The sequence below is a fragment of the Nuphar pumila genome, chromosome 12 (genome assembly GCF_984573655.1).
Source record: "Nuphar pumila chromosome 12, dmNupPumi1.hap1.1, whole genome shotgun sequence".
Classification (NCBI taxonomy): domain Eukaryota; kingdom Viridiplantae; phylum Streptophyta; class Magnoliopsida; order Nymphaeales; family Nymphaeaceae; genus Nuphar; species Nuphar pumila.
In genome coordinates this window covers 38,578,426-38,604,685 of record NC_143260.1, presented here as the reverse complement: position 1 = coordinate 38,604,685, position 26,260 = coordinate 38,578,426, and the positions used below count along the sequence as shown (strand labels likewise).

At 35.6% G+C, this 26,260-nt stretch overlaps 1 protein-coding gene across 2 annotated transcripts; it reads right to left on the bottom strand.

Annotated features, from left to right (window-relative positions):
- Positions 1-563: 563 nt before the first annotated feature.
- LOC149820769 (uncharacterized) lies at positions 564-22,597 on the bottom strand. 2 transcript variants are annotated; one of them, XM_089983367.1, is made up of 2 exons: positions 22,532-22,597; positions 564-1,351 (listed from the first exon to the last, which is right to left on the bottom strand). In XM_089983367.1, exon 2 carries the CDS (start codon positions 1,340-1,342, stop codon positions 998-1,000), a length of 345 nt encoding a protein of 114 aa, XP_089839493.1. In that variant the 5' UTR covers positions 1,343-1,351; positions 22,532-22,597; the 3' UTR covers positions 564-997. The 2 variants fall into 2 exon arrangements, with proteins under 2 accessions (XP_089839493.1, XP_089839492.1); XM_089983366.1 differs by lacking the exon at positions 22,532-22,597 and adding an exon at positions 21,298-21,389 and having other exon boundaries at positions 565-1,351.
- Positions 22,598-26,260: the final 3,663 nt, after the last annotated feature.

The window sequence follows — 26,260 nt, the reverse complement described above, 5'->3', positions numbered from 1 at the left end:
CTGAATTTTGTTTAACTTTCAAACGTGACCCTAGAACCCCAAGGATTCTTCAAAATCTGAACAATCTCAGGGTTCCAAGTCTTAACACCTTTGATTGTGAAATCCATCTAAAAAAAGTTCAAGAAAATCCAAAGAGAACAAAAAGAACAATGACAATATGTTGGAACATAAAGCTCCAAACATCTTTTTCAATGCATTGATTAATTTCAGGTATTGTTCTCAGGATTGTTAATTTCAACATAACAAGTCAGAGTGGCACCAAATGCTGAACGCCGGATAGGTGACAATGCAATAGCATTCATAAAACAACAAACTCTGGATCCCATTGAAATTAACAGCCCACGGAGTTTTTACACTGTCAGGATAGTGATCATAAGTACGGCTAGGTCTCTAATCTTGAGGGTGGTTTCTGTGTAAATATTAAAAAAAAAGTGTCCCATGTTTTCATGACAGAAGAAAAGAAAAAAAGTATCATGTTCAAGCATGATTGAAATGTTTCCCCTTTATTAGCGCTAAAATCCAACTTGATAGCATGACAGAAGTTTGTAGGCACGTGCGTTGTTTCATCTCTTATGGTTGTGTGCACATACGGCCCAACATTGGCATCCAATGCCACCTAACTGACTAGCCTTGAAAGCAAACACAAGACACTGAGGGCTCTTGATCTAGAGTCATTTACAAAAAATAATGATCCAGAACCAGTTCCCATCAACACAGCTTTACCACATAACATCTGATCTTTGTCCCCACCCACAGCCAAACTTGCCGGCCAGAGCCATAAAACGGCGCCATGCGATGAGAAGTATGATATCATCATGGCTTTGCCATGATAACATAGGTCAATTGAGCAAAATTTCCAAGTAAACACATAAATGGTTATGCTCACAATTGCTGATCACTTCAATTTGAGGCATCAGTTTTTACCACCATTTCATGTCATTAATGTCATACACCTCTTGGCCACAGAAAAGTTCTCAAGCCCGTTGTAGAAAACACATTAAAGTAGCTTAACACCCCCTTCCCTGAGTGAATCTATTATAGCCTTTACCTTACCATGGTACTTCTGTTCTCTCTTGAGGAAAACAGAAACAGCAGGAATACCTTTAAACAAAAGACGTTCAGCAAGAATCTTGCCTATTTTGCCAGCAGCCTCAACATCATGAGTGTTTCCAATGGTTGACCTCAGCTGCGTCTCTTGTGAACTAGCAGCAGAGGCTACTGTGGCAGTTGGCTCATGAAAAACCTGGGCGGTTATATATTTGTTTGAAAAGTTCATTTTCAGCATGTAAGGCTTGAGGTACTTGATGATTCTTGGTGGTCTAACCGGAGGCGGAATAACCATTGCTGTTCTCTGCATGAATTTGTAACAGGAGATGATGTTCAACAAAGGTGATATGACAGAGCCAATAAAATGAGAATGTTGTGCAAGTGTTCATCTGTGTGATGCATTTAGCACTATGACCATAAGCAGCATTAAGCACTGAAGTTCCACAAAGTAAACAGACTCTCGTACGGCATCAGTCCACATCAACTAAAGCATGCATGCATGCAATCAGTGAAACTGCATAACAAAATAACAATCCATGCCACAACAGCATCGACAAGTTTGATATGCAATGCTCATATAAACACAAGACCATGACTTCCACACATTCATATTAGAAATATAGAATACAGCATTACAGATTCAAACAAAACTATATGACGAAGAAAATATAATATGAAGAGATAATTTACAAGTAAAGATGATCATAACCGTGTAAAGAGAAAGAAGATTATCAAATTCCATACTGGGTTGGCATCCATGAGTTTGTCATGCACAATGCATCTATGAATGGAAGAAGCAGATAACCTGAAAAACACAGTTTTCTCATAGTGGAAACACACAGGGGGTGTTTGGCTGCATATAGTGAGAAATTGACATTGGATAGAATGTGTTTTGAAGAGGATTAGTCAAAAATTAATTTTACCTCATCCATGTTTTACTTGCAGAAAACGTGAACTCACAGATAAGTGATCTGGTAAGAACTTAGAGAATGGGTAAAACTTGCAAAACATGGTAAACTGCACATGTTTTTATCTTAAACCCATTTCAAAGGTCTAAACAAACAGTTTGACATTCCATCAAAAAGCTATATTGAAAATCAATAAAACCACTAGCAGTTCTAGCCAAAAGAACCTTGAATAGCCAAAGCTGAAACATCATAATTAAAAAATACAATAGTATCTATTGTATGCATCAAATGAGTAATCCAAGCCCTAAAATCCTAGGGGAAATTTAGAAAAATTAATTTCATTAACCAAAGAATTTGTGTTTCACTGGTTGTAAATAATGTTTGAAAACCGAGGGGAACCAGAACAGATAAGGGAAAATGAACATATGGCAGAAAATAACTGCAGTGATACATATAACCCTTATATCAGTAATAAGTGAAATAAACACTCCTCCAAGTGGCCTTATATATGTCAGTTAGCCAATGCAAGGCAACCAAAGCACAATTCTTCCATCATGGAAACCGACCTGCAGTGGCTGGCAGGGTTGAGTTCAGAAGAAAGCATAGTAACAGCATTAGGTCCACCCTGTCAAGCACTTCAAGGCCAATCAACCACATATGCAACATGGGTAACTTTCTCTCTCAGGCACTAACTGCGCTGAGTATGTGCTCGGTCAATTTGTACTATCTAGAAGAATAGCTATTACCATGTGGTTTTGGAATGAGTAACAATAAGGTCCAAGCAGAAAGTAATTTTCCTATTTGCTTCTTTCGATTACCTACGAAATTAGTTGGGAGCAGAGCCAGAGCCAGGAATCTGAACTAGGGTGGGCACAAACTCTAGCGCTGAGAAACGAGATGAACAGCTTGCTATTTGGCTCAGCTCGACTCAGAAATTGAGCTCAGCGAGCCAAGCTATCATCTAGCTCATTTAGATAAATGAGCCAAGCTAGAACATGGCAAGCTTGATTGGCTTGACTTGTATAGGTCGTTTTACAAATTATATATTTATATATACTTTTATATTATATATTTATACATATATTATATATGTTTTGTACATGGATTAAATACATATTTATAATGTATTATACATATATTTTATATAATATCAAGCTTTAAAAAACACTTTAAAAACATTTTTTTAGAATATATATGTATAACGAGCCAAGCTCGAACAGGGGTGTAGCCTTAACGAGCCAAGCTCAAACAAGGGTCCCCCCCCCCCCCAATGACTTGATTGGCTCACAAAGAGAAGAGGTGCAGCCTTAACGAGCCAAGCTCGGCTTGTTTACCAGCCCTAGCAAACCCCTTCATTGGGGGGATTGAGAGAGAGAGAGTCATCGGGTGGGGAAGGGGGGCACATAAAAGATCAGGGTGGGCACTGCCACCCTGATCCTCCTTTCATTGGGTCAGGGTGGGCACATGCCCACCCTGACGTCAATGTGGCTCCGCCACTGGCTGGGAGTATTTCCATTAATTAAAAAATATATGGTTGTTTGCATCATGTCTTAAATACAAGGCTATTTTATAGATGCATTTTTATTATCCAACAAACCAAATAAAAACTTTTAGTTTTGGATGCCCCTCAACTGACTACCTTGTTTTTATCTCTTCTCATCTCCAACTAATTTTGTGTCCGCTCTTCACGTTAACACACAAAAATAAGAGTTTTGATGGACCATTTGATATGCCATTTAGTATTTTTACTAAAATCCTACCAAAGCAAAAGAACATACTATTTACAACCTGACAAATTGAATATGTTTAGAAATGAAATGGAAATGCTCTGAATGGCAGTATTATAAAAAGGTAATAGATTACTTTGACATGGTAAACTTGGAATCAGTCTCACATTTCCTTTGTTTCATCCATCATCATGATTGACACTACCAATCACCATGTTTTTAGTTAACCACCGGCCTAACTTAAGGTGATTCATGTTGACACTCCTCTTTGACGGTATTACTCTTCAGTTCAGACCATGGTTGTCAGTTGAGGAAGCGGAAGCGGGAAGTGGAAGCGGGAAGCGAGGCACTTTCAAAATTTTAGGAAGCGGGAAGCGTGGGACAACTTAGAAGCGAATCATGAATCGTCTCGGAAGCGACCTAGGAAGCGAACCGGAAGCGACCTAGGAAGCGAGGGGGGAGCAAAAAAAGGAAATAAAAGGAAATAAAATAAAAATACAAAAAAAAAATGAAAAAAAACATTGTCTAGTGAAAGTAATCACTTTTTTTATATCAGAATCCATTTGATAAAACATTGTTTTGACAGCTAGTGAATTGTGTATAATGGTTATTTTGTTTGCTTTGTGGCACATATCTTAGTTGTGAATATTCCCGTTTGATTTGTGTTTTCAACCTTTAGATGATATACCCTACTGCCTCTATGCCTGTTTCTGGCTACTGTCATATGGAATTTTTTGTCTGTTGATTACTTGGTGGTACTTGATTCACATGCTGGTCGAAGAACTTACTGTTCAGTGTGTATCACGATAGCTGATACAGGCAAACTACCACTGATATATGTGATAATGACCCTAATATCTCTTTGTTTCTTTTATTATTGGCTTTGTTATACTTTCTTTTTATTATTGGTTACAGCTGAATGTCACACAGATCCCACTTTTGATCTCACAATGCCCAATCTGTGATGGTGTATGCTGTCTAAAGGTCTTTAACAGAGTGCAATCCTATAGTCTCTCTCTCTAACTATATATATATATATATATATATATATATATGTGTGTGTGTGTGTGTGTAATGTTTCTCCATAGCTTTTTTTTTCTTTTTCTTTTTCTTTTCTACGATAGTGAGACAGTGACTACCATCTGAAGTATTATGGTTAGTTTGGAGGTGATTGCTTACATAGTAAAAATCAAATGGGTGTCTTGCTGCCAAAAAGGTGGTGTTGATCTTCTTGCAAGAAGCTCAGGCATGGCTTCATCCTCTTTCATTTAATAAACAAGCTCAATAAGCTCAAGCTTGAGCCCGGTTCGTTAAACTTGTTTAGAGTAAATTAGTCTATAAAGTGTTTTGAATCATAGTGCAAGGACATTTCATTTTAAATGAGAGATGACAAGTTTCAATCTCATTTCCTCTACCTTATCAAGTAATATGTTACATCTGGCTTGGCTCTGCTCAAGCTTACTGGAAGTGAGCTTGAGCTTGATTTATTATAAAAAATGAAAACAAAGGGGAAAGCGCGTTTCCCATAAATGGGAAGCATGTTTCCCATAAAAAGGAAATGCGCTTCTCATAAAAGGGAAACACGCTTCCCAAAAAATTTGGCACTTCCCAGTGCGTTTCTGAAGCACAACGTTTTGCGCTTCCCCACTTGCCTAAGCATTTCCGGTAACTCTGGTTCAGACAAGACAGCTGAATTACCTCTTTCAGTCAATACTATGATGCGCTTTTCTTTCCTTCTGTCACCATAAACTTTGTAGAGATAACAAATGTGTCTTATATTTCTACTTCACAAATCTTGCAGAACTCTGAAACCATATCATGAAGGCATGAACACACATCCACCCCTTACAAACTTTTGAAGTTTAATGCACTAGAAAGCTTGAATCATTAACATAGTTACCAGGTTGTCTATTTTAACTAGCAGCAGACCATGACAAACGATCCAGTCTTGTAGAACTCTTGCACCCTTTTCAGTTCAAACAATCCTCACTGTTTTGGAGTCTTTGAACCATGCCAACCTTTGACTTTTGCAACCAACAAGCCAACTGACTAGTTATTAGTAACGATTAACTTATAGCCTTAATAAGATGTTGGAAAATAAATTAGGTCGGTCTGGGCATATTCAAATCGTCCAATTTAGCTTGGTTCTAAGCCAAATCTAGAGCTCAGTGATTAACTACGTAAAGTTGCACCTTAATCTACATAGAACTTTGATTTTATACAACCAAGTAACGAAGGAAAAAGTGAGGTATATCTGAAGAAGAATTCTTGAAAGTCTAACTATACTTTGCAATTTTTGGTTTATGGCAACCCTGGCCACTGAAATAGTGAAGCTATGTCACATGGGTGCGGGTGCAGGTGCGGGTGCGGGTGCGGGTGCGGCACTTTCAAAAAACCCGGGTGCGGGGGTCCGGAGGTGCAGCAAAAATATAAAAAATTATAATGACCCTGGGTGTGTTGACCGCACCCAGGGTCAGGTTGACCGCATCGGGTGCGGGTGCGGCACCCAGTTGAAGAGTCCCTGTGACATATATAAAGTTAAAGTCCAAAAGTTGGACATAAATGACCCTAGGTGCGGTCAACGCACCCAGGGTCAGGTTGACCGCACCGGGTGCCGCACCCGCACGCGCGTCGCGTCTCGTCGATGCGGGTGCGGCACCCAGTTGGGTGAGTCCCTGTGACATAGGTGAAGCTGAATAAGCTTTTAGATTCACATAACAGCATGATTTCTGCTTGCTTCATTCAAACAGACACTATGTCACATGGACATGTCACTTATCATGTGTCTTGGTTGTCAAAAAGCGCTAAGCAGAGCTTAGGCGGAAGACCCCTAAAAGGCCTACATGGGACCAAAGGAACAAAACATTGAAAAATAGTAGAAATATCATAATAAATTGTTAAATTTAAGTTAAAAACATGTGATAATGAAGTATAAGTGTGAACTTCAGTGAAATATACCACAAACTTCATACCATTGCATAACATTAAACATAAATAGAAACAATTATGAATAAAGCAAATGTTACGAAGCAAATATAACACAAAAAACAATTATGAGTGAAGCAAATATAATATAAAAACAAACAACTAGGAATGAGGCAAATATTGTAAGGAAATAGGCGGAAGTGTAACCCAAGAATGAACAAGCATTCACAAAGTCCAATAATGGACAAGCACTATGGCGTACAAACAAAAGGTCCACAAAGGGACAATATAAAAGCCTAAAAAGGCTAAACAAACATAAAAATAATGGAATATTTATTGAAGAGAGCCTTGAAAGGCATGGGAAATACAAGGGGGATAACCCCATATTTATACACAAAAGGGACACATGAGAGACCATTGGGGGCTCCCACAAGGAGTCGCTGGGAGCCCCGAACGGTCATATTTATGACCGTTGGGGGGGGCCCAACGAATCTATGTTGCGACCCCCAATGCTTTAAGCAAAAAGGAGGAAAAGAAAAATACAAAAGAAAGAAAAACATATTCAAAAGAATGAATATGCGAGAAATGGTGAAAAGACTATTTTACCCTTATTGGGCATTACAAATGAATATATATATATATATATATATATTTTAACACCCCCCCTCAAACTTGACGGGGAAGGTTATCCCAAAAGTTTGAAAAATACAAAAAGAATATTGGGAAGAAGTCCAAGTCTTCAAGGGAAATCTCCATCTTTATGGCATCTCAAAAAATTCTTGCAAATGTAAGTTTTAAAAACACCTTTATTGGTTATCTCCATGATGTATCGATGGTGCCACTTCTTAAAGATCCTGAAAAGAAAGAAAAAAACAAAAGAAGACTCCAAGAACGCAAAGAACAATATTCTAACCCAAGAGTTGCAAAAACAATATATTGTAAAGCAAGAATAAAATGGTTTGAACAAAATAGTAACTTTTTGAATCATTAAATATTAAAAAAGACAAGAGGAGCATCCCTCAAAGATGAAAATAAATCATAATCAATTTATTTTTCAAACAAAGGGCTAAAAATCATACACAATAGTGTGAACAAATGTCTCTTGTCTACATATAGTGACACTCAAAATCAAGTCTATCAGCTAGTAGAACAAGAGTACAAAACCAACCATGGGCTAAAAAAGCACACACGAAGGTGTAAATCAACATCTCTTGTCTACATATAGTAACACTTAGATAAGAGGCATAAAAAGGAAAAGACAACCGAGGTAAGAAAGCTTGTAATGGAAACACTAATGTAATTAAGAAATATCAATTTTGACCATATTTCAAAACACCATGGTTTCAAAAAATTAGATATCCATCACAGATACACATAATTAAAAGCATTCAAAATAAAAACAATGGCCAAAAAACAAATGAGTGATCCAATACACTTTCAATCAAAGATTATATAACTGACAATTAGAGTCAAACTATAAGTTGACAATCTAAAATGACATAAAACGAGGTGCACACAGCTCACCCCAACAAACATCTTTGATTCAACAATAATAAGGCCAAGAAGAATGATGCATCATATAAAAGTTTGTGATGGACAACACAAATGCCATAAAAAAAAGCAATGAACACTCATTGAAATCATTTTTCAAATAGGTGAGTTCATAAAAGGAACCGATATGAAAAGATAATTTCAAATTGAAACAAAAACCAATAATGGTAGATGACCAATCTTAGAAAAAAGTGCAATCATATGCATAACAATATGTCTCATGACAACCTTTTGAATAAACATGAGTCATGCTTAACATAATCAATTCCAATCAAGGAGTAGATGCACTAGAGCACGTTATATTCAAAAGATCTAATAATTTTAAAGAGAGGGCAAGAACATATTGTCTTTAAAAGGAATTCTTTTAAATCAAAAATCTACTATGAGACAAACGAAATAGGTAACATATTAAGGAAATAATACATATAAAGTTTTTAGAAGAACCTCTTACAATCTCAAAAGTAGACATAATTACTATTGATCATGAATACTTTGAAGCAATAAGATGATCTAATAACTTATAGCCACATGGGTTATATAGAAGCTATGAAATTATACCAAAAAATGCATTCAAAGCATCTAATACAAGATTTACTTTTTATATAAAAGTCAAATCACAAATATCGAAGATCATTCTCAAGCATAATCAATCGAGAATGTTTTTTCAAAGAATTAGTTTTGCATAATGAGAAAAACATCTTAAAGTCAATCATTGGAAATACAAATTACAAGAGATAACACAAGAGGATTTCATAAAGAACCAAATCTCACAAGCACATAAATGCAAAATACACAAAAAACCTACTAAGAGTTAAATGCTAAAAAGAAAAAGAAGAATATTATTGAAGGAAAAATGAAAGAATCGTTCAAATCATATGAGTATGCAAAGATATCCATGATATTAAAGAAAAACATGATGACGCAAAGTGTACTTCATACAAATTTCTTAAACTTTTAAAGAAATCATAAAATCATAATGATTACCAATAATTATTATGATAAAACCAAATGCATATAACATGGGAATTAGCAATATGAAAAGCATAATCTTTAAGATTTAAAGCAAAACCATATATTCTTGTAAAATATAATTTCTATGACAATATGCATAATTAAAACAAATATTTTATGGAGATATGCTTATGCACAAGATTTAATAATTTCTTTAAAGAGTTATTCATTTTTAACATATTTAGCAAGAGGCTACTATATTTTAAATACATTTTCAAATGCATACCATGAATATTTAAAGTAGAGAATCCAAAGAAAATAAAAAAAGTATCCATATATATAATAATCAAGAAAATAAGTGTTTTCTCATACACCTTTTAAAAAGTATGTGATACATACCAGGTAAATTCTTTATTTGAATCCAAACTTTGAGTGGCACGCTTTTCAAGGTGACCGCCATGATAAAGCAACACACGAGCTATTCTTCTAGAGACCAAGCTCTAATACCATGTAAGGAAATAGGCGAAAGTGTAACCCAAGAATGAACAAGCATTCACAAAGTCCAATAATGGACAAGCACTATGGCGTACAAATAAGAGGTCCACAAAGGGACAATATAAAAGCCTAGAAAGGCTACACAAACATAAAAATAATGGAATCTTTATTGAAGAGAGCCTTGAAAGGCATGGGAAATACAAGGGGGATAACCCCATATTTATACACAAAAGGGACACATGAGAGACCATTGGGGGCTCTCACATGGAGTCGTTGGGAGCCCCCATCGGTCATATTTATGATTGTTGGGGGGCCCAACGACTCTATGTTGGGACACCCAATGATTTAAGCAAAAAGGAGGAAAAGAAAAATACAAAAGAAAGAAAAACATATTCAAAAGAATGAATATGCGAGAAATGGTAAAAAGACTATTTTACCCCTATCAAGTATTACAAATGAATTACATAATTTTTATATATAGACATGTATATATATATAGATATATAGATATATAGATATATATATATTTAACAAATATAACATAAAACCAGACAATTATGAATGAAGGCAATATAACACAAAAACAAACAATTATGAATGAAATAAGTATAATATAAAAAAGATTATTAGGAATGATACAAATATACCATAAGAACAGGCAATTATAATGAAACAAATATAACATAAAAACAATCAATTAAGAATCAGGAAAATATAATATAAAAATAGACAATTAGGAATGAAGCAAATGTAACATAGAAACAGACAATTACAAATGAGGCAAAGATGATACTGCAGTGTGTGTGTGTGTGTGTGAAAAGATGAGAAAACATTATATATATATATATATGTTAACTGGAAATAATGTGAATTAGAGTATGAACCAAGATTTTCATGGGTTTTTTTATTTTTTTCTTAAATTTTACAGTAAGGAAGTGATCTAGATGTTCAGTTTTATAGAAACCGACTCTTGGATAATCCAATTAATATGCATAAGAAGGATCTTTTAAGGCTTGAAAATCAACAACTCAGAATTTTAGAAAATATTCAAGCATCCAAAAATGGCATTTTTCATTGAAAATACGTTATCCATTCCTAGTAAATGGACCATGCGGAATGCATCTGCAAAGTTGGATTTGAAAACAAAAAAGCATCAAAAATGCCTAGTTCACACTCCAGTTCACATAGTTAAGTGACCATATATATATATATATATATATATGTGCATGGTGACAAATTTCGCGATATTTGCAAACATCTTGCGAAAAAAATGCGACATAAACTGTAAAAGTTTTAAATGGTTAAATCTCATGAGATTTTTTTTGTGACAATTTTGCGCGATATTATCGCGAGATTTACTAAATCTCACGATAATATCGTGATACCTTTGTCGCACCTTTTTTTTCACGGTTCTTTCAAAACCCTTGAAACCCTAGGTCCCCGCTGGTTTGCAAAAAACCTCTGCTCTACGAGGGGCGACAGCCGGCGACTGCAACCAACCGACGACTGCAATAGAGTCGACTGCAACCAGTTCATCTTTCTCTCTTCCTTTCTCATGAGTCCTCTTTTCTATACTATAGGTGTGTTTTTTTCGTCGATGGGCGATAGGTGTATGTAACAAAGGATTGTTTGTTTGTTCTCTGTTTTGGGCATCACTGTGCATCTCTATGTTTTTGGGCATCACTGTGCATTTGTTGTTGTTGGCAGCTGAATCAGTACAGCATCAAATCAGCAGTCTTTACACACTATCAGTAAACTACAGGAAGGTCTCTCATGCTCAGTAAATGCTGCTAAAAAATTATCAAACTTCCAAGAGCAGTTCACTTGATTTGGCGAACAAATAAGATGCCTAATGAGTGGAGGAAGAGTACTTTGGTGCCTTTATATAAGAATAAGGGTGATATACAATATTGCACAAACTATCGTGGTATAAAACTCATGAGTCATATTATGAAACTTTGGGAGAGGGTGATTGAGTCTAGGTTGAGGAAGGTTGTCATGATATCGGAGAATCAATTTGGTTTTATGCCTGGAAGATCAACTATGGAAGCTATACATCTTCTTAGACAACTTATTGAAAGATATATAGAGAGGAACAAAGATTTGCATATGGTTTTTATTGATTTAGAGAAGGCATACGATAGAGTACCTAGGGACGTTCTCTGGTGGACAATGATGAAGAAAGGTGTTTCCCTAAAGTACATTAGTATAATTAAAGATATGTATGAAGGAGTAGTAACCAATGTCCACACTTGTGGAGGGGTGACAACCAATTTTCCGATAACGGTTGGGTTACATCAAGGATCTGCTTTAAGCCCTTTCCTATTTGCGATAGTGATGGATGAGCTTACGAGATCAATTCAAGAAAAGGTACCATGGTGTATGTTGTTTGTTGATGATATTGTTTTGATTGATGAGTCTAGAGCTGGGGTTAATGCTAAGTTAGAATTATGGAGACAGACATTGGAAGCTAGAGGTTTTAAGTTGAGTAAGAGTAAGACTGAATATATGGAATGTCGGTTTAGTAAGCAACGAAGTAGTGATGGGAGTGTAGTGAAGCTTGGTGAGCAAGAAATACCGGTGAATGATTATTTCAAATATTTGGGATCCATCATTCAAAAGTATGGAGAAATTGATGGAGATGTAAATCATAGGATAAAGGTTGGGTGGATGAAATGGAAAAGTGCAACTGGAGTGTTGTGCGATCGTAGAATGCCATTGCGGTTGAAGGGAAAGTTTTATAGGACGACTATTAGACCCGCTTTACTATATGGTACGGAATGTTGGGCTGCCAAGAGACATCATATTCAAAAAATGAGTGTAGCTGAGATGCGGATGCTTAGATGGATGTGTGGAAATACAATAAAAGATAAGATTCGGAACGAGGAGATACGTAAGAAGGTAGGTGTTGCACCCATTGAAAATAAGATGCGAGAGAATCGTTTACGGTGGTTTGGACATATTCGGCGAAGGCCTAATGATGCTCCAGTTAGAAGGTTGGAGAAATGGGAAAATATATTAGTTAAAAGAGGTCGGGGTAGGCCTAGGAAGACTTGGATGGAGATGATAGGAAAGGATATGAATGCTTTGAACCTCACCGAGGACATGGCATTGGATAGAAATGATTGGAGGAAAAGGATTCTTGTGGAAGACCCAAAATGAATTTCTTTTTTGGTTCATATCGCTGACCCCAATTGTTTTGGGATGAAGGCGTAGTTGTTGTTGTTGTTGTTCCAAGAGCAGTTCACCTGTGGGCAAAATGAGTAGTGACCCAGTATTGAATGCAGAATAGAGCAGGAACACAAAAAAGAATTAAATCCTTGGGACCCAAGATTAATTTATTTTATGCTAATATCTTAATCAAGATTAGGTCTACAACCCTCAGATACTCAAACTAATATAGGTCCAGTTTACCCGGAAAAGTGTGCTTCAAAAATCCCATTTAGAAAGGTCTATTGACAGAACTGACGCTTCACTCATATTCTTTGAATAATATGGACCTATTTCTAAGTGCAGGTGAATCTATCTTGATATTAGACTGTTGGATGTCCTTTTCCTTTTTTTCTTTCTTTCTATTTCAGTATTGCTCTACCTTTGACTTACAAACAGATATTCTTCATTATCACAGCATTTACAGTCAGGTTGCAACTACAACCATCATCAAATAACCATGCAACCACCATCAAAACTATTATCGCATGTCAGCTTCTACAGATGACACAAGACAGCTAAAAGTATGAACCTTAAAAGCTACTTTATATAATATCACAAGCCACCACTGCCACCAATACTCAACATAAAACGTAGAAACTAAACTATGCTTTGAGACTTTTAGGTGTCACAGAAAGCATCATGCGCTTGCTTTACATTAATATCATTGCAGGCTAGGCTCATAGCATGTATTTGGATCATAACAGGCATTGCAGATGGAGAGATAGTCTCCTTTCTTGGGCTGCAAATACAACAACTCCCAATCAATATGTATGAGAGGTAGTTGTAACCCAAAAAAGGGAAAAAAAAGTGGCAGATCTTGATATTGTAAAAGCTGCTACAAGACTCTTATCTTACCTGCTCACCCTAGCTCGACTTGTGCCAAACAACAAATACATTGTCAATGCAAACCAATTGTGTATAGACCTGGTGCTTTGTAGATAGTTTGCAGAACACTTTATGTTGGATCCTCGGCAATACCGCAGCTTATTTCAGATCAATCAGAATTGGTAGAAGCGATCTGAAATTAGCTATAGATAGCCCTGTTCCAATATAATTATTGCATAATTCTATTTTGCCAGTACTTATTCCTTGCAACAGAATATACAACGGACAGGTGCAACACTAGACAGAAGCTGCCACCAAGCATCCTTTGACAGAGAGTGCTCTAATAATCTTGCTATCCATGTTAGTTCTAATCTGCAAAAATATCCTTCATCATTCTTGTAATATATATTTGGTACTGCAATATTTTTTTTTTTTTTGCACCAACAAATTATATTATTTTTTAAGTTAATTATATGCTTATCAAAAAATAGAAAATTAGTTCTTCCCTTGTTTGGGTTTGCAAATGCAAATCACTACTCTTGACAGTGTTCATGTGCAAAGATACAACAGGATTTTAAATCCTACTATAGACAGTGGATGTCTGCAAATTCCATCAGCTCTTTGTATGCTTCAGGATTATAACTCTGTTGTTAGGTAAGAACAATGAGCAAATAAGATCCCATTACTCATTATCATAGATGTGAAAATAAGTGTAATGAAATCTTCCATTCCGACTAAAAAAAACATGCAGAGAGAAAATTGTAATATTTAAATAATAACAAACAATATTGATCTTCCTGGTAAAATGTCTTTGTAACATAATATAACACTAATATAGGATGGCTTGTACAAGTCAGCCTTCCAAAGAAATAATTATCATTCAAAGGATGGTGATCACAAATTATACAACTTTCAATTTTTACCACCCATTTGGGGACATTTGAAAACTTATATGCATCTATGGTAAGTCAAAATATTTTGGCCATCAAGCAAGAATGCTCGGATAATGTCAATCAGGAAAGAACAGAATCTTAAGTGCCTTCTTCCAAAACCAAACAAACCAAAAGAGAAAATATAAAGTGTCAAACATGAAATGAAATGGGGATCTTCGAAACACGAGCTTTGATTAACAAGAGCAAGTGTCAAGAATGACACTAAAGCATAACCCTTAAAAAGGGTATAATTGGAAACAAAATAAAAATAAAAATGTATTCTTTATTGATATGAAAAACCAATTGCTTAAGAAGCATTGGAGTAAAATACAAGAGGGGCTGCACCCCTTTATATACACAGCTGAAAGAGGACTCAATAGAGCTGTTGGGCACAGTCCAACAGCTCTATTTAGAGCTGTTGGAATGTGTCATGTCAGTCCAACAGCTCTATTGCTAGTCAAGTCTGGACAGGACTTGACTAGCAACAGTCATTCTAGTTCAAACTGAACTAGATGACATAAAGACAAAAAATAAAAATAAAGGAAAAAAAATACAGAAAAGAAAGAAATTAAAAATGTATTTATATATATATAATAATATAATATTATTATATATACATATATGTACAGTTTTACATTTTAACACTCCCCCTCAAACTTACGGTACAATGAGCGAAAGTTTGTCTAAGAGAAAGTGAAATCGGGGAGCAGCGAGAGGCTTTGTAAAGAGGTCTGCTAACTGATATTCTGAAGTGACATATGGCAGATCAATTATCCCGTGTAGATATTCCTCTCTGACGTAGTGACAATCCATTTCGATGTGTTTGGTGCGTTCGTGGAATGTTCTGTTACTGGCAATGTAGATCGCACTTTTGTTGTCACAACACATTTGTGAAGCCTTTGTTGCTTCAACTCCCATGTCAGCAAGCAGTCGTCGGAGCCAAACTACTTCCATGGTCGTGGTTGCCATGGCTCTGTATTCAGCTTCGGTGGATGAGAGAGATACCTTCTGCTGCTTTTTACACCTCCACGAGATTAATGATTCCCCTAAAAAGACACAAAAGCCAGTGGTTGAGTGTCTGTTATTGGGATCACCTCCCCAATCAGCATCAGTATATGCAATTAAATCAAGAGAAGAGGAGGAAGATAAGAAAAGTCCTCGTGAAAGAGAGGACTTGATGTATCTGATAATACGCATGACTGCTCCCATATGAACAGAAGTAGGAGCATGTTGAAATTGACTTGCTGTATGAACAGCATGTGCTATATCTGGTCTGGTAATGGATAGATAGGAAAGTGCCCCGACAAGCTGTCTGTAAGGAGTAGGGTCTGCAAGAAGTTCTCCATCATCAATCTTCATTTTAACATTAACAACTTCTGGAGTGTCAACTTTCTTATCATCAGTAATACCAGACCTGAAAACAATATCAAAAGCAAATTTAGTCTGAGATAATAAATATCCTCTAGGAGAATAAGCAACTTCAATGCCTAAAAAATATCTCAACAAGCCCAAATCAGTCATTTCAAAATGAGATTTAAGAAGTGTTTTGATTGTTTCAACTCCCTGTTTATCGCTTCCGGTGATGATCATATCATCCACATAGAGAAGAAGCACAATGATCCCTGCATCAGAATTCTTAATAAACAAAGCAGTGTCAGTTAAACAGAATTGAAAACCAATATCAATCATAACACGACTAAACCTATCATACCAAGCTTTTGGTGCTTGTTTAAATCCATAAAGAGCTTTTTCTAAGCGAAGGACTTTACCCTTAGGAATACTTAGACCAGGAGGGGGTTCCATATATACTTCTTCAACTAGCTTTCCATTTAAAAAAGCATTTTTGACATCCATTTGAAAAATAGACCATTTTTTGATAGAAGCTAAGGCAATTAAGGTTCGGACAGTAGTCATACGAGCCACCGGAGCAAAGGTTTCTTCATAATCAATCCCATATTCTTGGGCATAACCTTTGGCTACTAAACGGGCTTTATATCTTTCAAGAGTACCATCACTCTTGGTTTTAATTTTATAAACCCATCGACATCCTATAGTTTTCTTCCCTGGAGGAAGATCTTGAATATTCCATGTAGAAGCCTTTTCAAGTGCATCTAATTCAACTTTCATGGCTTCTATCCATTTGATATCATTTTTTGCTTGAAAATATGTGGATGGTTCTTCATATGAGTGAATTAATGCAATAACTGCCCTATATGTGGATGAGAAAGACTCGTATGATACAAACTTTTCTGGAGGCCTCGAGATTCGGGATGATTGTCTAGTTGGAATGTTAGAATATTTCTCAAGTGCACATGGAGTATTAGACTCTTGTCGCCTGGAATATTGAATACTAGTATCTCTATGAACTTCTTCATTTTCAACATTAAGATCAATAATTCTTGGATCATCATCAAAGTTACAATCAAGGTCATATTCATCAGATGTTGATGTTAGATCTAGCAAAAAGGAGTACTCAGTGACGTCTTTTAATTTTTTAAAATCAAAGAAGCTCTCCTTTTCAAGAAAGGAAACATTTCTAGACACATATAGTTTATTATTTTTGAAGTCAAAACATCTATAACCTTTCTGGTTTTCAGCATATCCTAAAAAGGCACAGGGAATCGCACGAGGGGAAAGTTTATCATTTTTGTCAGTAAATATGAAACATTTGCACCCAAATATTCTTAATCTAGAGTAGTCTGGAGAAATGTTCATAAGTTTTTCAATGGGAGTGATATTTTGTAACGAAGAAGATGGCATCCTATTAATGAGATAGGTGGCAGCTAAGGCAGCTTCTGCCCAAAAGTCTTTAGGGACTTGATTTGCTATTAATAAAGTTCTAGTGGTTTCTATAATATGGCGATGTTTTCGTTCTGCCAGTCCATTTTGTTGAGGTATATAAGGACAAGATCTTTGATGTGTGATGCCATGCAATTTAAGATAATTTTGAAAATCTGTGGATAAAAACTCTCCCCCTGAATCTGTGCGAAAAATAGTAATATCATTTTGAAATTTGTTTTTAACCATATTATGAAAAGTTTGAAAGTATGAAAATACTTCAGACTTATGTTTGAGAAAGTACATCCACGTATGTCGGGAGAAATCATCGACAAAAATAACATAGTAAACAAATCCTCCTTTAGAAATTACTGGTGCAGGACCCCAAACATCCGAGTGTATTAATTCAAGTGGTCTTGAAGAGAAAAAGGTTCTGTTCTGAAATGGTAATCTTTTTATTTTGCCGAGAATACAATCTTTACAATCAAATGATTCAGAGTTACAAAATTTCCCTAGATTTGGAAAATGTTGGATTTTGGCTATATGTGGGTGACCAAGTCTCTTATGACACAGTTCCAACTCTATTTTTTGAATATTATAACAAAAAGCTTTCTTCGGCATTTCCAAAAAATCCATGTAATAGAGTCCTCCTTCTCTATGGCCTTCCCCAATCAGCTTGCCTGACTGGCGATCCTGTACCCAACAACCATGAGAAGAAAAAGAAATATTACACCCATAATCAGAAATTTGAGATACAGATAAAAGATTTAAATTTAATTTGGGAACATGTCTAATTTCTGGAATAAAAAAATTTTTTGTTTTAGAAATTTTTTCAAAATCTCCTATTCCTTCTATTTCAAGAGAAGTCCCATCAGCAGTAAAGACCTTTGACACACTTGTTTTATTTTTAACACATTTTGATAGACTTTGATTATTTGGGGTCATATGAAAAGATGCACCGGAGTCAAGAAGCCAAGAAATTTTACCTAAATCAGAAAAAGATGAGGCTGTTGCGCCGGTTGAAGCTTCAGATGAGGAAGAGGCACCTTTGATGAGAGGCTGAAGGATCTCCATTAGTTGGGCCAGGGAAACTGGTGCATCCTGATCTTTAGGCTCCGATCCAGCAATTGCAGCTCTGATACCATTAAGTTTGGGACATTGTGGCCTGTAGTGTCCCGGTTCATGACAGTGATGACAAATAACTTTCTTCTTATCATAGTCACCATTTTGTCGGTTAAAGTGAGGAGGCCTATATGATCGAACATGATTCCCTGGTCTAGAAACGGCTAAAACGGAATCATCTTCAATTTTTAAAGAACCTTTCCGGAGATGATTTTCTTCCATTGTTAACTCTTCAATAGTTTCAACAATAGAAGGAATTTTTCCCCGGTGAAGTAGGGCCGATTTAGTGGTTTCAAATTCCGGCCTTAATCCAGTGATAAACTGGTAAAAATGTTCAACATCGAGTTGTTTCTGACGAAGCTCGATGTCTTCGGCACAATGCCACTTTGGTTCTAAAAGGGAAAGTTCTTCCCAAAGTTCGGACAACCCATTGTAATATTCACGAATAGTTTTGTCTCCTTGTGTCATCATTCGAACTTTTTCTTGGAGGTTGCACACGTGTGCAATATCTTTAAGGGAATACATATTCTTAAGGTATTCTCATGCCTTATCGGCATGATCAAATTTGGCAAGACTTGAGCATTTTTTAATGTCAACGCTATTGATAAGCCATGACATTATCTTCGCATGAGATATTCTCTATTCTTTCCATTTCTTCTCGTATGAGGCAATAGCCTTGATTTTCTCTTCTTCCGATAGAGGGACGTCTTTATCTCCCTCCTTTTTAGTAAGAGATAGCTTAGGTTCTGAATCGGAACCATCCACAATCCCCCATAAGCCTTTTCCCCATATATGGTGCTTCATGATTGAAGCCCATGTTACATAGTTCGTATCGCTTAGTTTCATAGGCATGATGGTGACTTTATCATTGTCATCCATCGATTACAATGAGAGAAAGAATAGGGATAGAAGAGAAACAAGAAGGAAAATGAGAAAGAAAGAAAAAAAAAACAATACAACAAGATGTGAAATCTTCTCCAATGAAGTGATAAAACACTTCTCTTTAAGTGGCGAACACTTTTGCAAACGGGCACGGAAACCGAGGCAGCTTTTCCTCAAGATTTAGTACTTCCGCGGCTCTGATACCATGAAATGAAATGGGGATCTTCGAAACACGAGCTTTGATTAACAAGAGCAAGTGTCAAGAATGACACTAAAGCATAACCCTTAAAAAGGGTATAATTGGAAACAAAATAAAAATAAAAATGTATTCTTTATTGATATGAAAAACCAATTGCTTAAGAAGCATTGGAGTAAAATACAAGAGGGGCTGCACCCCTTTATATACACAGCTGAAAGAGGACTCAATAGAGCTGTTGGGCACAGTCCAACAGCTCTATTTAGAGCTGTTGGAATGTGTCATGTCAGTCCAACAGCTCTATTGCTAGTCAAGTCTGGACAGGACTTGACTAGCAACAGTCATTCTAGTTCAAACTGAACTAGATGACATAAAGACAAAAAATAAAAATAAAGGAAAAAAAATACAGAAAAGAAAGAAATTAAAAATGTATTTATATATATATATATATAATAATATAATATTATTATATATACATATATGTACAGTTTTACATTTTAACAAAACATACTTTCTGAGTGGTGCAAATGTTCCTATTTTGCAAAATATAGCAATTAAAATACTTAGTCAACCATGCAGTGCATCTGCATGTGAAAGAAATTGGAGTGTATTTGAAGTGGCACATGCCAAAAAGAGAAACCGTCTTTAGCCAACAACTCTTACTGATTTAGTTTATGTGCGCATGAACATACGCATGCAGAAGACTTCAATTGGAAAAGAAGCAAAAGATTCTCGGCTTATTTTTATTTGAAGACATTGATGCATTTGCATATAGCTCAATTGAAGAAAGGAATGAAAAAGAGGAAACAGAAGATGAGGAAGAGGAGGATGAAAGGAATTGATGAAGACACTTTTTATTCCACTTTTGATTTCTTAATTAATAGCAAGTGAATAGTCTTTTTGTATAAACTTGAATCATTATGATGTTTGTTTTCTCATAAACTTGTGCTCATTTTGTTTTTGTTTTTTATACTTGATTATTGATACTTAATATATGATAATTTAGTTGATGCTTGATACTTATTTGAATGGAAGTACATTTGATGCACATATTTGATACCTTTTAGATACCCTTAGTGGGATTGAAAATAGATTTATATTTTTTTTTGCACGTAACATTAAATTAGTTTATTTGATTTGATTTTTTTATTTTTTAGATTTTTCAAGAATTTATTTGATTTTTACATTTTTTTCTAAGATTTTGCTGAAAAAAACTCAAGAAATATTCAAAAAGTTGAAAATCTCCCGAGAAATTCACTACCAAGAAATTGCCGTTTTAAACTTTTGTCACTGTGTATACGTGACAGGCTTGACAACAAAATATAACATACAAACATGTATGTATATCTGTTTTTCATAAAAATACACCCAGATTTATATAATTAATTAAATATATAACATATATATAACTGAAAAACTAATTATATCAATATATAAATTATATATATATATATAAATGAAAAACAGAAACTGAAAATGGGGAAAAGGAAAAAGAAAGGAAAAAAAAAGAAAAAACATCGAAGAGAGTGGAGGGCGAGAGGTCAGACGAGGAGGATAAAAAATAACAGGGAAAGAAAAGAAACGGGAAGGGAATGGAAAAAAAAGGTAAAAGTGTAAAAAATAGAAGAGACGGTGGAGAAAAAGAAGACAAAAAAAGGAAAAAAGAGAAGAAGTAGTAGAAGAGACGGTGGAGAAAATGAAAAAGAAGATATAGAAATAAAGGGAAAAGGGGAAAATTTGTCTACCTCGGGGGTGACGGGGTCTTCTTCTTCTTCTTCTTCTTCTTCTTCTTCTTCTTCTTCTTCTTGCTGGCAGCGAACCGAGAGAGAAACCCTTCTTCTCGCTGGCAGCGACTTTTTTTTTTTTAAGTGTTGTCAGCCCTTCTTTTTGTATAAGGAAGAGGGGTGTTGAAATCACGTCTCCAGAGTTCATTTCGAGCGAGGGACAGTGATTCAAACATGCCCAAGGGAACTGATTAGGCGAGCTAAGTGATGCCCAAGCGAGCAAAAAAGCCCCACTGCTCAAACCAAGCGGTGAGGCTGGCATAGCCGACCGGCATAGGTGCCATCTTTGACGAGTAAGGCATGTGTATCCGCGACACAACTTGACACTCGGACAAATCATGGGCACAGTCAAACCAGTTTTGCACACAAGCTTAAAAATGCATGAACCAGATTTCAATAAGCAAAACTTTAAACCAAAAAGAAAAAATACCACCAAATAATTTTGTGCTTTGGAACAAAGCAAAACAACAATCTTTGAGTTGAGAGAGGAAAACTCCACAAGTGCTGCAATCTCATAACTAACCCCCCCAAAAAAAAAGAAAAACAGCATACGCTTTGAAATGCATTTCTTTAGCTTCATTAAACCACTTTGCTTGTTGATTGTAACCAAATAAGTCACAAATTGGAAATCCATGTTTGGGTCTCTTATGAAGGTTCCAACATATTGAACAAAATGGATCTTGGACAAATCCAATGGTTCTCGATTTTCTTTTCTGTTTTTTATGTTGAGGAACCATCATTATGGTAAACAAGATGGAGCATTTCCATTTGATGAACCAAACTCATATTGGAGCTTTCAACTGTGATAATTTTTCTTTTTCCAATGCAGAATTTTGCAAAACGAAAGCTAAACAAGTGGGAATCTTGCAAATTTCCTATGAATAGCACTTGTGCTCTCAAAACCATTTTATAGATGGACTTAAAAGAGCACAAAAAACATCATGTTTTGTGAGTATTAGATCCATGCCAATTAGAATTATTGGAGATGTATATATGTATTTGAACTCTTCAAGTTCGATGGTATTAAATCAGATAAATAGGAGCTGGTAAATACGATGGGTAAGTTAGATTTCTTATATGATCTGGTTTTCATTCAAATTGTACTCATTATTAATTCAAACTATCACATTTTTGTAATATCATATCAAAATCTGAGTCATTTTCATATTAGAGGAGAGAGAGAGAGAGAAGTCACCGTGTAGGAGTTGGAGAATCACGTAAACCTTCCCAGTCAGTTGCTGCTCACCACCGTCTCGCCTTAAGCCCCTATTCACTGTTGCAGGTATATATGCCCCAAAAGGGGCTTGGAGTAGTGGGATGGGGGATAGGCCGCTAGGCATGCGGTCTAGGTTCAAATCCCATGAGTGTCACTCTTTACGAAAGCAGAAGCATGGTAACTTTCTGGGGGTAAGGGATTAGCTCACCGAGTATGCTGCTAGGCCAGTGATAGTAAGTACAGCAAGCAGAGACAGCGCGGTTAGGTATCTGATCCTCTAGGTGGTTTCTCACATATATATATATATATATATATATAAGAGAGAGAGAGAGAGGGGGTTTAGGGTTAGCTTTAGGGTCAGCCTACATAATCTGAGAATTCCCCCGAGAGAGAGAGAGGACTTAATTACAGGAAAAGCCAAGCATCAAGTATCCATCCATTTGAGCTGCCAGCTATACTTAAAATCAAATGGGTCAGATATGGGTCGAATCATGCTTCACCCGATAGTGTATACATATTCAATTAGTGGGTCAAAATATGGATCTCACTTTAGTAAAAAAATTGAATCTGAAGAGCCAAGTTTTCACTTGAAATTTACATATAGGTGCCTAATTTGTGGGAAAATTACTTTCAACTACCTATGTTTTAAAAGTCTTGCGAAAGGCACTTATCTTTCCACAAAATTACTCATACAACCACCGATGTCACTTTTTCTTGTAAAAGTTACTTAGCCTTAACCCTACTACTAAGGCTGTCAATGGATCAGATATATATATGATTCTGAATCCAATTAGTTAGATTTGATTAAGAAAATCAAAATAGCATAGATGACCTTCACTTTTATTGGAAATACCATTACTGACCACAAATTAAAAAATATATCAAACATAGCCAATTTATTGTTTACTTTACACATTTGCCCTTTTGCTTCTTGGAAATGGAGGCCCCTGGTTTTTCCAGGCGGCAACTTATATGTCGCCTGATTTTTCCATGTGACAATTACATGGCACCTAATGTTTTGGGAGACAACTTAGACAAGTAGTTTCACCAAGGTGTCTAATTTATTAGAAGACAAAATTGTAAAACTATCAAAAAAAAATCAAGTGGTCATGTTTGACATATTTTGAATAGTGAACTTACCATGTTTGACATATTTCTCTAGTTATCTATGTCATATTTTTATCTTAAACTCATTTATGTTAGAAATCCAATAGAAAAAGAGTGACAGAGATTAGGGTTAGAGGAGACTCAACAAAAGAGGGAGAGAAACCAATGTTCCTATGTTCAATATAATGAATGAGGAGCCTTCTACACATTAAAAAGGGTCGACCCCCTTGAGACTTCAAAATAAAAGGCCTAAAAAGACTATTATACCCTTTTTATTGCAAGGTTGTACATAATGGCCTAATAAAGGTACTTTATACAACTTTATTTTATATTATATTACATAGGCTTTTAATACTCTCCTTCAAACTTGGAAGCATGTAAAGGAATCATTTCAAGTTTGGAAAGAAAAGAATTGAAATACAAAGGAGAAAGACTTTTTGTAAACACATCTGCAATCTGATTCTTTGAGTTGACATGCTCCAAAGCTATAATCTCATCTTCATAAGCCCTTCTTATATAATGGCATTCTATTTCAATGTACTTAGTGTGTTCATAAAACTCTTGATTCTTTGCAATATGAATAGCGCTCATATTGTCATAATTAGCTGAGTTTTCTTTTCACATGAAATTCTCAATTTCTTTAATTACTATCGAATCCAAATAATCTCAACTACAACTTGAGTCATCACCCTGTATTTGACTTTTGCAGTGAACAAGGCAACCCTTTGATGCTTCTTGCTCTTCCACAATATCAGAGAGCTTCTAAGAAAAACACAAAACCCTATAATAGAAAGACGATCTCTAGTGGAGCCTTCAAAATCAGTATCACAAAAGGCTCTCAAATCTTTGTCAGACGAAGATGAGAAAAACATATCATAGTGCATAGAATCTCTGACATAGCTAATGATCTTAAGTACGACTGCCAAGTGAATTGATCTGGGAGCACTCATAAATTGACTCACTACATGAGCTGCATAAGTTATATTTGATATGAATATAGTCAAATATATAAGGCTTCCAACTAACTGTCTATATACTATAGGATCCTCTAACTCAACACCATCAGTTGTCCTCATCTTCAAGTTCGCCTCCATGAAAGAATTTACTTATTTTGAGTCATATGCCAATCTTGCTTTCACAACCAAATTTTTAGTGTACTTATGTTGGGACAAGTATAGTCATCTTTTGGAGTAGACTATCTCAAGCCCAAGAAAATACTTCAACTGCTCCAAATCTTTCATTTGAAACATATTGGCCAACTTCTTTTTGGTCTCTTCAATCTTCTTTATGGCATTCTTAGTGAGAACCATATAATATACATAAAGAAGCAATATACATCTTTCAAGAACAAAGAAAGACACAATCAAAGCAGAATCATGGTGGCTCTGCTCAAAACTAAGTGACCTCACTAATGAATTGAACTTCTCAATCCAAGCTCGAGGTACTTTTTGAGACCATATAGAGCTTTGTGAAGCCTACATACTCTATATTCTGGATCTAAGTAACCTTGTGATAATTTTATATACACTTTTTCTTGTAAATCCTCATTCAAGAATGCATTCTTGACATCTAACTACCAAAGGTCTCATTGTTGTATGATTGTTACTGTAGGCAGTGTACGAATTGTGGTCATGTGAGCCACAGGATCCAAAGTTTCTGCAAAATCAATTTTAAAACGTTGATTGTACCCTTAATTGCCAATCTGGCTTTATATCTCTCTATAGACCCATTTGCCTTTGTCTTTACTTTGTATACCCATTTGTTGCCAATAATATTTTTTTTTGGAGGAAGTTTTACTAGATCCCATGTATGCATTCATTTTATCAATCATGGCTCTTTGCCACTCCTCATTTCCTGTTACTTCTGCATAGGACTCGAGCTTAACATAGGAATAGATTAAGGCTAAGAAAGTACGATGATGAGGTGCAAAAGACTCATATGACACAAAATGAGATGATAGTACAGAGAATCTAAGACTTTTATATACTTGACCAAAAGAAGAAGAGGATGATAACTCTAGATTTTTTTGTTGTTGTGCAGGATCAATTATCGTAGGAATGAGATCAAGATTGACCCCTTCACTTTCATGCTCTTTCACTTGATCTAAAAATGAAATTTCAATCATACCTTAATGTCTCCTTGAGTAGGTCTTATCAAACCTGTCTCCTCGAACTAGAACTTTTTTCTCTTGACTCTCTATCATCTCTCTCCCATCTTCTCTTTCTTTAAAAGCAAACAAAAAGAGCAAGTCACTCATTTGCTGACTTTTCTTTAAACTGACTAAAGTATAGCATAGTTTTAAGAGATAACTTGTCTCTGTATTTGTCAGCTAGCAAAACAAAGCATACATAACCAAACACCTTCAACATATTATAGTTTGAAACTTTTCTATACACTTTTTGAAAGTGAGATATACCTTTAAGTACTCAATAAGGCATATGATTTATTTGATAGATTCTCAATTGAACTGCATCTACCCAAAACACTTTAGATATTTCTTCTCCAAATAGAAGAGATCATGTTGTTTCTAAGATATGCTTGTTTTTCCTCTCAGCTACACTATTTTGCTCAAGAATATACGAACAAGACTTTTGGTGAACC